Here is a 12,989-nt window from a genome sequence, read left to right on the forward strand (position 1 = left end):
ACGTCTTGATTCGTCATAGTGAAAAGATTGCACAGGTGTTACTAATAAACATTTATAATGGCTTTGTTATATTCAAGTGTCCCAGTAAGTCAGGGCAGTGAGCCAGTGTGCACAATACCAGGACCCTAAAACTGAAGCGGCTAAATGGAATTCAGCCGTCGTTAATTGTATTTACAGCTGTGCTTTTCCTACTGTGACCAGTCAAAATGTCTTCTGTGAAAAAGCTGAAATGGCTTTTAAAAATAAAAAATAGAAATACACTGTTTAGCGAAATTTGGCATTCCTTTTCTTTTTCTTTTTAAAAGCCATATCAACTTTTTAATAATGTGGGGCCATTTTTTCTTTCAGGATTAATATGAAGAACCATAAACGTCCTTTATTCTTACCGTTCATTTTTACAGCAGGCATACACTTTATGATCTCAAATAAAATGCAAAATAAATAGTATTTTCATTAGTGATTAACCTGAATATTTTCTTAATTAATATTTACATCACTTTGTCTATACAATAAAAAAAACTGTCTGTTTATTAGTCCGTATGCCATCTTGGCTATGTATTCTTTGTAATATCCTGTCTCTTGTGTATTCTTGAATTTACGCTGAAACCGAAAAAGAATTTTCACATTTGTGGACAATAAAGTTTTTCATATTCGTATTCTAACAGTTGTTCACTGCGTGCTTTCTTTGCAGAGAGCCTGAGCTTCAAGCCCCCTGTGATGGCAACCATCTGCCCTTCTGACAGAGTCATGAGTGAAACGCTGCAAGGGATGATGGTAACTGTAACTGAACCTGACCTCTGCGTAACAAAAACAAAAAGTGGCCTACAAGCTGTCACTTCATTAACTTACTGACAATAATGTGACCAAGTTACAAGTATGTTCTTAATGTGACCATAAAACACTTTTTACATTATAACACAATAGTTACTATATTTGTCCACTAACCGTCCATCACAGACCACACTTCTCAGACGACCAATAAAGATAGTTCATGATTTTAAGATTTCGTCTCTCCAGCTGTCTCGATCGCGCCTTTGGCGCTTTCGAGCAAGCTCTGGGAAGTACGCATTGTTGTACGGCATTTCCCTCTCCTGTGTCTCCTTCCCTGGCTCCTTCCCTTTGCCGTTCCTCTGGTCGAGCAGGGCCTTAGTTCTTCTCCTTTCTTCAGCCTCCCTCTGCAAGCGCTCAGCACGTAACCTTTCAATGGAGCTGGAAAAGACGGATATTTTATATCTCTCCATTAGGATATTCACAACATCATCACATTTTATTGATATGATGACAATAACACCCCCAATACCTTGGGGAAAAAGAACTTTCTCCCTGGACAGCGCCTGGCTAGCTGTTTCCTCTTGTTTCCAGTCTTTATGATAAACTAAGCTCAATATCTACTAGTTTCAGCTACATATTCAGCGTAGAGTGAGAGTGGTATCAATCTTCTCATCTAACTTTAATATAATACATTAAATGGGCAATATTTACTATAAGTTAATATCATAAAATTATATGTAACAAGATAAATTGTCTTACCTCTCTCCACTGACCCTCTTTTCCCCTTTGTTTATTTTCCCCTTTTTTTTGCTGTTGTGGTATTTTCTGTCCTTTACAGCCAGTGCTTTCTTCATATCTTTCAATGGGTCTAAACTATCTTTTAATCTGCGATCTCTTTTCTCTTTTTCCTCTTGACTTATTCCCTTCTTTTTTTCTTTTTCTTTCCTCTCTTCTTTTTCTTTCTTATCTTCTTCTTCTTTGCCAGTTTTCATGTACCACGGAGTGACCTCAGATCCGGGTTGGGGTCCAAGAGACACCAGCAAGCCAATGGCGCGCTCCTGCTTCTCCTAGAAAATAAACAAGGAAAACAGTAATTAAAATGTGTTGTGTGGTGACAGCAGTGCCAAAACTTGCCAAATGTAGAGAATGGCAAAATTAGTAAAATTATTCACTTTTCCTTTGGCTAATCTATTTTTTGAGATTTGATCATAAAATTGGATTGCTACCTTATATTTTAACACGTTGCCCTGAAATAGCAGTTTTGTGTCTCCCGTGGTTTTATTTATCTAACTCTCTGTCTGCATTCGTTTTCCCCCCACTCATGCTCCATCTGTTTACACTGCTTGTATGCATAATGTGGCTGGGCTGCATCCAGAATATATAATGCTATAATGCTTAAGAAACAAACTGCTTCCACTGATCTTAAATTAGAGCCCAACCAATAAAGGATTTTTAAGGCTGATATCGATACAGATATTTGGTGATTTGAAATGTGTTTCAAAACAAACAGATTTCCCTAATATTAGTTATTTGTAGTTGCTTGAGTCCTCACTAAAATAATATGATAATGCGGTTTAAAAGTAAACTTGTTTGTTTTGTCACAACAAATTAGAGGAACATCAAAACATATTAAAGTTCTGATAAATAAAATGTATAAAAATACAAACATAAGATATGAAACTTAAAGTCCTTTGAACAAAATCACCAACAAAAACAATAATCAAAAAGTGTTGCCAACAGGGACGTTGCAGAGTTCCATCTGGTGGACAAACTATGCAACACCACCACTCATAACATGGTTGAAAGATGCATAGTATGCTTCTTTAAAAAAAAAAAAAAAAAAACGTATTTTTCGGCCATTATAAATGCAGATACTGATAGTTTGGAAAATGCCTAACATGTCAGGCTCTATTTTAAATATCTTGACGTGACTGAATTCCTAAGGTTGTACTGACACACAAGTTAGCAAACTTTGTCCATAGATGAAGGAAACAAGAAATCTTGAATCTTTTGATAAGATATGGTCAAAATTGAATGCAACTTTTCAAGGTTTAATTATTTACATCACCTTATTAATACATAAGTTCCGCCTAATATTCTAATTAAACATCTTTGTGATTGAGACGTGTAGCACTGTTACCTTTTCATCTTTCTTTTCTTTGAGATAATCCTCATTCCCCTTCTTCTCTGAGGACTCCTCCAGGGGGAAAAGATTAAGATGCTCCAGAGCTGCACTTCCTCCACTCCGTCCATCATCATCATCACCATCTTCATACTTCCTTTCTCCTGCTGAAGGGAGAGCAGCTCTGGCTTTCCCTCTTAAATACTCTGTGCGAGCCTGTGGAGAGGAAGAGTCTTTATTCCAAACGGTGTTTTTGCTTGTTTTAACTGTAATGTGTCATTGAGTGCTCTGAAAGGCGCCCATAAATAAAATGTATTATTTTATAAATATTTAAACAACAATAAAGGCTTCTTTATAATTCATATGTTTTCCATGGGCGGGGATAAGTCGTCTCCTTCTTCAGTCGTGTTACTGATTACTATAACTAAAGCTTCCACCATGAAACCTTTCATGTTTGTTGTATCTCACAAAGATACTATACAAATACTGCAGCACAAGCGCAAGTCTGTAAAGTACTATTAGGATGATACATTCGGAAATTAAAGATGACTGGAAGACTAAGTTCACTAAAAGTTTAATTCTGATTTCTAAAAGGCACACTTTATAGTCCTTAATGGGTTACTGTATAAATATCACCAATGGTAGCGTAGAAGAAAAGAAACAAATATTAAAGTAAGAACTCTTCTAAATGTACAGTCAGGTCTAAAAGTCTGAGTCTAAAACCACATTCAGTGGAACTGCTAAATACAATATGGCATTCACTTAAAACTCACTTGTCATTTAGCTTGTTTAGAAATGTTAGTATGAAATAAAAATATATCGGTAACAAATTAAAGGTTAAAACATAAATAGTAGCATCTTTCAGTGTTTGCTTTCTCATTCATCTATTAAAACATGGCTGCTAATGCTGAGTGGGAATTAAGACCTGAAATGATTAGTCAAGAAGCTTCTTAAAGTGAGGATTTGCAACTTTTCTTTGCTATTGCCTATATGATATAGAGTTGAATATTTTTGAGTTTATTACTGTTGACCGGACAAAACCAGCTATGTCACCTTAGGCTCTGAAAAAGTGTGATTTTTTTTTCTTTTCCTAATGGCCTTTTTGAAGTTCGAGAGGGCTTACCTGCTGAATTATTTTAACAGGTATAACTTTAGATAACTTTTCAATAATAATGACACAAAGGGCCGGCGGTGTTGGAGAGGGACTCAGACTTTTGGGACAGCTCATGAGGCACTGTATGTCTGCACAGTATAAAACTACTACTCATCATCAATCTCATCGGCCACTGTAGCATCTATCATGGTACCACCATCATCATCATCATCATCATCATCATCATGGGGGGAAAAAACATGACAACACCTCTTGCTCGGCACGCTCCACGCGACGCTTGGCCTCGCGCTCCTCCTCTGCTGCTTGGGCCTCGTCCCTCCGCACGCGAGCGACGTTGTCTTTGTTGCGGACATGCCAGCTCTTCTTTGGAAGGATGTTCATTGTTGCCTTGGTGACTGTTGATACTTTACGTTAGCAGTTAGCCAGCTAGCTAAGCTGGCTAGCGTCAACTGAAGTGGGAATGAGCACGGCCAGACACTCAATGTGTATATAAAACCGTACCGTTTGTAGCAAGACGAAGTGTAAAAATGAGTAGGACTGAAAACTGGTCAAATATTAAGTCATAAAAAAGAGAAATGCCACCACTTTGGTGTTGTTGTTGTTAATGTCAGTTGGCTTCCCTTTTTGCTAGCTAGCTAATGTTAGCCAACGCGTGCTAATTTGCAAATACAAATTAATGTCAACGACACAACTGCGATAACGCTTAACTCGCTACCTCACCATACACTTACTGTTTCAACAGGTTAACATTAACAGACGGGACAAAAACGCTGTCACTAACTTGCTTGGAGGAGAGTCGCTCTTGTTAGCTGCAGTAGCCCACACAGGAACAAGTAGACACAAAACAGGAAGTTGACTTGACACCTTTTTGCAATACCAACATTTCGACACTAGATGGGGCTATAATTCACCTCATTTTATTATGTAAAAGAAAGAAAAAAAAAAGACATAATATATGTTTGCAGGAAAACATAGTAGGTGAAACTGCATATATAATAAAGACAGTCTTTGCATCATTTATACCAGGCTTTATGTAATGTAATGATATACCGCTAATTTAGGTAGGCTAGGTTAATAATGAACAAATTTACATTTTCCTAGAAAACTGATCTTGGTCTTAAATTTCAAGAGCCACATCATCCCCTGCTAGCATTATATAAGACTGACTTTACACATATTGAGTGCATACTGTCCTTTCAAATTACTTTTCATGTTGTTTTCATTGTTTCATCACGCAGGCCAATCCTCTCCGGGCAACCACACAGACAAATTTACATACACAAACACTTGCAGCCTAAACTAACCTAGAAGGCCAGGGCCGTAACAAGGTCATGAAACCTAAACATGGTCCCTATGCTGTTCAGTCATGTGCTCCTGCAGTATGTTTTAGTATCTGATGTTGTCGACTCAGTGCTTCAATTTGCTTCACCAAGAACTGTTTGTCCCGGCCCTCCTGAAAGGCAAAGATCCACACTTGCATTAGTTAACTGAATGCAGAAAATTAGGAATTCACATGGGCCAACATATACATTGGTAAATTCAGGACCATGTCAATTCTAGTTATACACTACACCATTCAGGTACATTCCAACATCTTACCAGTTTAAGCTGAGCTCTTAGCAGGGCAACACTTTTCCCATAGACAGAAGCTAAGGTTACGAAATAGCACATCACCACGCTGCCAGGGAGAAAGGAGCCGTGATTATACATAATAAAATGGACAGTGAAGGGCCATATAACTTGTAGGTAAAATATGGACTGAATTATATATTTGGAATTAAGTATATAGTAGTGTATATACCAGAATAATAATCCTACAGAAAGCACAAGTTCACTCACCAAGATAGCACAAACAAAGGTATGGAGAAGGCCTGGGAACCAATGAAGAAGAGAAACTCCTGTGTAATTTCAGAGAGGTTGTAGAAAGATGTTGGAACAATCGACCACATGCTAGGAAAGAAACTAAAAGGACCACAGCCCATGGAAGGATGGATCCTGGGTGGAAAGAGGGAAATACTTTAACATTTTAACCTAATCCTGCCACTCCTCTAACAATTACCTTCTGACCTGCAGGATAAACACCTCAATGTCCACTTTTACTGCTATTTTAGGATGATTAGCCTATCTGTTACTGCCAGCGCTAAACTAAAAGTACTTCTGTTGTGATTGTTATGGGGGAGAAGGCAACAATCAGTACTCACTTAGCAAGACTGTAAACCATGACAACTGTAGCCAGGCTCCAGCCAAACAAGAGTACCACCAGGAAAAAGAAGGTGGAGGTGGTGGAGCGAAATGTCTTCAGTGCTGGCCGACAATTATAGAAGAGTGTGACCTGGGTGAGGAAAGTTGCACAGAAGATAGGGTTGGGAACGAAAACCAAAGCAGAGTGTAAATGAATAACTTTTTCCTCACTAGGCCAACTAACTGGCATTGTGTGAAATGTTGGCAACATCTTCACCTTCTTGAAGTAGAAGAGGAGGACAAGTTTGATGGTATTGATGAGAGGCAGCAGAGGGCAAAAAAGAGCTCCTGTCCAAACCACAGTCTGACCATAAACAAGTCCAAGCACGTTGGCGGGAACCACAAACTCCTGTCGACCCACCCACTGAGCCAGCTTACTGGACCAGTTGTCCACCACCATCCTGCACGCACGCACGCACGCACGCACACACATGCACAAGCACACACATGCACAAGCACACACACACACACACACACACAACACACACACACACACACACACACACACACACACACACACACCACATTACAATCACATTACTAAATATCTCCTTTGCACAATTTCCATCTTATTTAATATAAACAAGTTCACACAATGATTTGTACCTGCGTGGAAACTCCACCAGGATGAGCACAACAATGTTGATGAGGAGGTCAAACAGTGTCAACTTGTACATCTCCTGTCCAATACGTGTTTCCCAACACTACATAATGAGACAAACATCAAAACATCAACCTGTCATACAATATTTTTAGTTATTTTTCAGAATTGCATTGTATATGTTATCTCAATCCCTTTCTACTTTTTTCTTAAGCTGTTTTCTAACAGCTTGGAGACTTCTTTAATCCTGTTTGTGAAAAAGAGGTATCTTTAACAATAAGAAGTATAATTACAGGGTAGACTTTATAGTAGTATTGGCACAGTGCACAATCTGTATCATTTGTGTTCCCCTTGCAGGTGATCTGACTCCACAGGGTGTAGAGGAGAACTCCCAGGCTCACCAGACGAAGGAACACTGCCCTATAAAGGAAGGAAAAAAGACAAATCATTTTCAAAACAATTGTGATACTGATTCTTTGTTTCTTATGTATATGGATTAATCACAAATGAGAGGTCATTCCGTTTAAAATTATTTTATCGAGCAACTACACACCAGGTTGTAAAGCACAGTATACACGCTGGAGTACGCTTCTACATCACTGCACTGCATTTCAGAGTACACTAAACTACATTTATCTGACAGCTATAGCTACCAGTTATTTTCAAAGGTAAATCTATAAAATACAATACTAAACGTTTAGCCCCTCGTCACAGGTTTCAGATTATTATTAGTCATTAGCAGTTTCACTTAAAGGTGTTTTTCCTCTAAACCTTTCAGATTTTTTGAGGCCCAAAGAGGTATTTTGAATGATGGACTTTTACTTTCAATTGAGTACTTTCACACTGTTGTATTTCTACTTTTGCTGAAGTAAAGGTTTTGAGTCCAGATGACACACATTTCCTTTTTGTAGCAAGTTTAGTAAAATAAAAACATATTGTTATTGTTATTATTATTTATAATTTTATCATTTTCAAAAACAAATGAACTTAATGCAAATGCTCTGACATAATCACTCTCCTGCAGACACACCAGTGCAAACCTTAACAGTGCCACTATGACAGTAGTGCTGGGGGCGTATCGCTCTATCAGGGCGATCTGGTCACAAAGCAGCGGCACCAGGAAGTTTCCGGCGGTGATGACAATGGAAGGTAAATACTCAAAAATCAAACCCAGGATCCCTGGCACCCCACTCTTTGTCTGTTTGTCAGATATAGGGAAAAAAGGTCACCAAAGATGTTCAGACCCTGGACGTTAACATCATCACTCTCCTGTTACATCACTTACCTGACTGTACTCGGTGGCCATGAAGATGCCATAAAAGGCTGCTATGATGAGCCCGAATGAAACAAAACACATAGAAATACGTAGAGCATATAAAACAATTTTTTGACACAAAGTCAGAGCAGCGGCCCTTTTCTTTAAGCTCTCCTCCTCTAGATCAACCTGATAGGGAAAGAGAAAAGAGATGACAGCATGAAAGCATGCAGGGAATGATTATGCAAAACTGTGCTGTGCTGCAGAGAGAACATCACATTTCTCTTTTTCCTAACTGTCCTCCATGCTGCTAAGTGGGACAGATCCCCTCTGACCTGTAGCCGGTAGTGGATGTTCTTCTGCTTCAGTTTGGTAGCTCGGTGTCCCAGGCAACCGTAGTCCCAGCTGGTGAACACTATCATGCTGTAGTTGCCCACAGCGCTGCCTCCTGTTACCACGACAACTCGAGCTGCAGTCCCCATGCTACGCATGAGCAGGAAGAGGATACAGATGCAGGTCAAGATTATTGAACTCACGACTCAGGCTTTTAAATGTCATTCTGTTTATTTCCCTTACTGATCTGAACCTTCACTGAGCCAACTGAACCCCCCCCCATACACACACACACACACACACACACAAAAACACCCAGATGGTAATTACACTTGTTCTTAAAGATGGGCACTGAACCAACCTAGTTAGTGTTTATGAAAAGCATTTTGGCAGTCCTCTCTCTTTAACACACACACGCACGCACGCACGCACGAGCACGCACGCACGCACGCACGAGCGCGCACACAACACACACACACACACACACACACACACACACACACACACACACACACACACACACACACAACAACATACATCAACACATACATACACTGCTACTTGATTAATAGTATTGAACCTGTTCGTTGTGGGACTGACCGTGCTATGATACAAATCAGGCAAAAGGCGGAGTAGAAGACGGCAGAGAAGAGGTAGGCCAGGGGGATGTTGTAGGAGAAGTTCCTGTCCTCCACCGTTGTGTTGTTGTAGTAGCCATAAAACAAGTATGAATACTCCATGAAACCCTGAACAAAGAGGAGAGAGTTGTCACTAGGCATTTTGACTAAAAGTTCATGGATTGTGGTTTAAATTTAATTTCATCAGCAGAGAATTTAATAGTAGTATGTGGAAGCAGAGCTGTACATGCTACTATTGAGGACACTGAGGTCATGTCCACTGTATTTTGGGGGATGTGGGGGATTTTGCATCCGGTCACTATGTGTAACTTTCAGTTTTGTTGAAACATTGTGTGTGGAAATAGTCTAGTCTAGTCTAAATAGTCTGCTAGGGTAATGATCACTTGCTGACATCATCAAATTTAATTTTGAAATGTAGGCCTCGATCATGATCTTTTTTGTCATGTAAATGGATTTTCAACTTGATAACTATCTTGGTTTTTGTTTGCTTGCTATTTTTTGCCACATTTTAATTATATATGTTTTATGTATAATACAATTCACATCACATCATTGTTTCAAAGCAGTAGTTTGACATTTGCTTTTTTGTGTTGCGTTAGATGACAAGATCAATACCACTCTCAACACGAGAGAGGTGTCAATCTTCTCATCTAATTCATTGCAAAATTATGAGACCTTAAGTCACATCAAAGAATTGAAATGATAAAACAGTATAACTGAGAGTATTATCTGAAAAAGCCACATGTAGGTCTCATGACTATTTCATCCTGGCTTCTAAAAAGACAAAGGTGTAAAGAATCATAATGTCCAATAATGAAAAACAATGAAATTAGTTTTGCATGTTACGCATGTCTCATATCTATGAAGGTCAATGCGATGCTGCAGTTTCTTACCGTTCCCGAGAGTAAATTAAGGAAGTAATTATAGAACTTCACCAAGCCGGGAGGATTAGGGTCATAATCCATGCATTCTTTCGGACCTGGAAAACACAGCAAGGGGAAAGTTTCATGATCTTTGTATGTATTCTTATAGATTACAATATTTCTATAGGTTTCCCTGCACCTCTCTGAACATATGGGTCATGTATTTGTCTTAAACGTTTTAAGAGTAACATATAACGTAAGAGAGAAAGAGAAGGAGAGTGAAAGCTGCAGTGGCGATTAAATGCAGGCCTGTGGCTCACTTGATAGAGGGTCTTAATCCCTACACTGTTATCAAGATAAAACTAAGTTTCGTCACAAAGCTTAAAAAATCAAATGGTTTTATTGAATAAAATGAAAAATTGTGACACATTCTCCTGTGAAACTGACTGAGGGCAAAAATGATAAAATGTACTTTAAGGTTTAGAGTGAAGTGGTAGGAAAGAAGCTTACGTTTGTGGCTGTGCAGGATAAAATGTTTTAACATTATAGCTTCTATATTTTACACAATCTTACAGATGAATCATGGGTAATTCAATTTTCATTTAGATTTGGTTTTGTGATTCTGTCTTCTGCTCATGCGCCGGTTCCTTCATTTTATTACTCAAGGAGAATACTACTGCTGGTACTGCTGTCTCTACATTTACATCACGAGCGCCTCTGAGCCTCTGTTGCCTGGAAACTGCAATTGCATCAAAGTGTGAGATGGCTTCCTGTATATAAAAAATAATTGTGCTCAAGCTTCAGAATGCCGATATTAGGGGAAATGAAGAACCATAAAAACCTAATGTACCACTGCCATGTGTTAACCTCAAGTTTGTCTTGCATTGCCGGACCTATCTCCAAAGCACTGTGGAGTAAGTAACCCTTAAGTTAAAGCAAAATGAAATGTGAGCTAACACACTGCAGCCTGAACAAGTCATTACCAGTGCTGTTAACAAGGCTGTCCCCGACAGACCTGAAGACAATGCTTGGGATGAGGACAAATCCAGCAATCAGTAAAAAGGAAACAAAATTAAGCACCACCAAGAATCTCAGGAACAAGAAGTAAGACTGGACACCACCTCCGAAGTTCCCTGTGGAGGCCCAGAAATGAATTAACATTTAACAATTTTCTTTGACCGTGTTATGCACAACGTATACATTATGGTTAATCTGTAGTCTTATAATTAGCGGTTGAAGGTTTACCTCCAATCTTTTGCAAAGACTTGCTCCACAGGGTGAAAAAGGAGAGACATCCTCTGGCGTTGTCTTTGAGTTCACGCAGAGATTTGTTTTTTTTCCGTTTCCAGGAATCCCTGCTAGAAACCACTGGAACCTGCATTTGCTGCACCTGCCTGTAATGGACACACTTAAATTACTCTGGAGTAACGACTCTGTGATGTAATTATTGGTAAAACTTTATATGATGGGTCCATAATTTTTCTCAAAAGAATATTTTGGTTCTAATTATAGGGAAACTAAAGACGGTGTCAAGTTGGTATATTTCTAATTATTTGCGATGTGTGAGATTTCTTAAAGCCTCTACCACACATACAGTGCACTAAAAACTGACTTAAATTGGCAATTACTGATTTTTTTTGCCACTGGGAGGAAGCTGAAACAAGCTGTGAACACCAAACTGACATATCTTCACCTTTTTAGTTGATGTATGGTAAAATTGTTAGAAAACAGTTACACGTTCAGAAGACACGTTATCATTAATTTGGAATTATGTTTCTGTCCACCTGGCAAATTTTAACTTCAATATTTTTGTCTTTTAGCTCTTTCTTTCTGTTGTTAAATGCCCAACTATGTTCACTAGCTAGTCGCTATAAGGCTCTGTAATTTCTTTGTAGGTTCATCACTACAAGCGACCCCTTTCACATTGTTTTCACTTTGTAGTTTGATATATTGTATAAAAAAATACATTATAGTCACTTTAAGTTATACTTCAAAGCAGTCTTTTTTAGGTTGTGAAAAATGATTGGAGGGGACCTTTAAATTAATAATGTCTTAAAAAAGCTCCACCAAACTTTCAGCAGTAGGTTATATTTATACCTCACAGCTCTTTTCAGTGCCATGGGCAGAGGACTGCCCCTGAGGTCCCTGGGCTGTCCACGGTTGCCCTCCTCATCCTTCTCTGCAGGGGCCGGGTTCCAGTTGAACTGAGGGTAATTCTGATTGGACATTTGAGATGAAACCCGTCGTAATCTTAGAGACTGCTGGTCACCGGGGTAAACAATCCCTGTGAGGGGTTGAGCAAAGGAGAGACAAACAGCAGAGGAAAAAAAATGATCAGAGCAATATGTGGCAACACAAATTTGTCAGATTAAAATATGACTCCATACAAGCGCTGACATTATTTAGATATTCAGTCAATACAGATATTGTGTTTAAACTGAACAAATGTGTAAAAGCAAATGTGATCGGATGTAAAAAACAAAAAAAAAACACACACACCTTCAGTATAGTCATTCATCTCTCTAGAGCCTTGTCTCCATGATTCACTTGCCATTTCTCTGATGCGGTTTAACACAACTAGCTTCAAAGAATTTCCTCTGTAACCACATTGAATACTTTACTGTAGCAGCAGCAAATCCAGGACAAAACAAATGGTGAACCAGGTCGTCATGAGGAAATGCTGCCTATCCAGTAACCCTTCCTTGTCTTCTCTCACGGACTTTAATCCCTTTCTAAATGACCACACAGGTACTTCCTTGTATGACTTAACCCATTATTACCAAGGAGACAGTTACCATTCATTTACACTGCACTGCTAGGTAGCTCCTGCCATCGCCCTCGGTACATACTGTAGGTACTGGCATTCCAACTGGAGTCAGTCCCCAGGCGCTGGACTCTAAATGCAGAGGATACATTCCTTGTATGTGTAAATATACTTGGCAAATAAAATAAATATTATTATATTAACATATTATTAATAACCGGCCGGAAGAACTGAAAATAATTTGTGTTATTGAGGAGTTCAAAGAAGTGTCTTTGAATGTATTTAAT

The 12,989-nt window shown here is 38.9% G+C and overlaps 2 protein-coding genes across 2 annotated transcripts; both read right to left on the bottom strand.

Moving 5' to 3' along the window:
- Positions 1–392: 392 nt before the first annotated feature.
- On the bottom strand, positions 393–4,868 carry leng1 (leukocyte receptor cluster (LRC) member 1). The gene is made up of 4 exons (XM_032519434.1): positions 4,257–4,868; positions 2,912–3,109; positions 1,531–1,838; positions 393–1,209 (listed from the first exon to the last, which is right to left on the bottom strand). Exons 1-4 carry the CDS (start codon positions 4,386–4,388, stop codon positions 990–992), a joined length of 858 nt encoding a protein of 285 aa, XP_032375325.1. The 5' UTR covers positions 4,389–4,868; the 3' UTR covers positions 393–989.
- A 46-nt stretch (positions 4,869–4,914) lies between these two features.
- On the bottom strand, positions 4,915–12,656 carry tmc4 (transmembrane channel-like 4). The gene is made up of 16 exons (XM_032519662.1): positions 12,438–12,656; positions 12,036–12,222; positions 11,184–11,332; positions 10,922–11,071; positions 9,969–10,054; positions 9,038–9,183; positions 8,440–8,587; positions 8,135–8,293; positions 7,890–8,047; positions 7,143–7,269; positions 6,855–6,952; positions 6,466–6,649; positions 6,209–6,339; positions 5,847–6,002; positions 5,607–5,685; positions 4,915–5,460 (listed from the first exon to the last, which is right to left on the bottom strand). The coding sequence occupies exons 1-16, from the start codon at positions 12,490–12,492 to the stop codon at positions 5,368–5,370; spliced, it is 2,106 nt and encodes a 701-aa protein (XP_032375553.1). The 5' UTR covers positions 12,493–12,656; the 3' UTR covers positions 4,915–5,367.
- Positions 12,657–12,989: the final 333 nt, after the last annotated feature.

Source organism: Etheostoma spectabile, chromosome 6 (assembly GCF_008692095.1).
Source record: "Etheostoma spectabile isolate EspeVRDwgs_2016 chromosome 6, UIUC_Espe_1.0, whole genome shotgun sequence".
Classification (NCBI taxonomy): domain Eukaryota; kingdom Metazoa; phylum Chordata; class Actinopteri; order Perciformes; family Percidae; genus Etheostoma; species Etheostoma spectabile.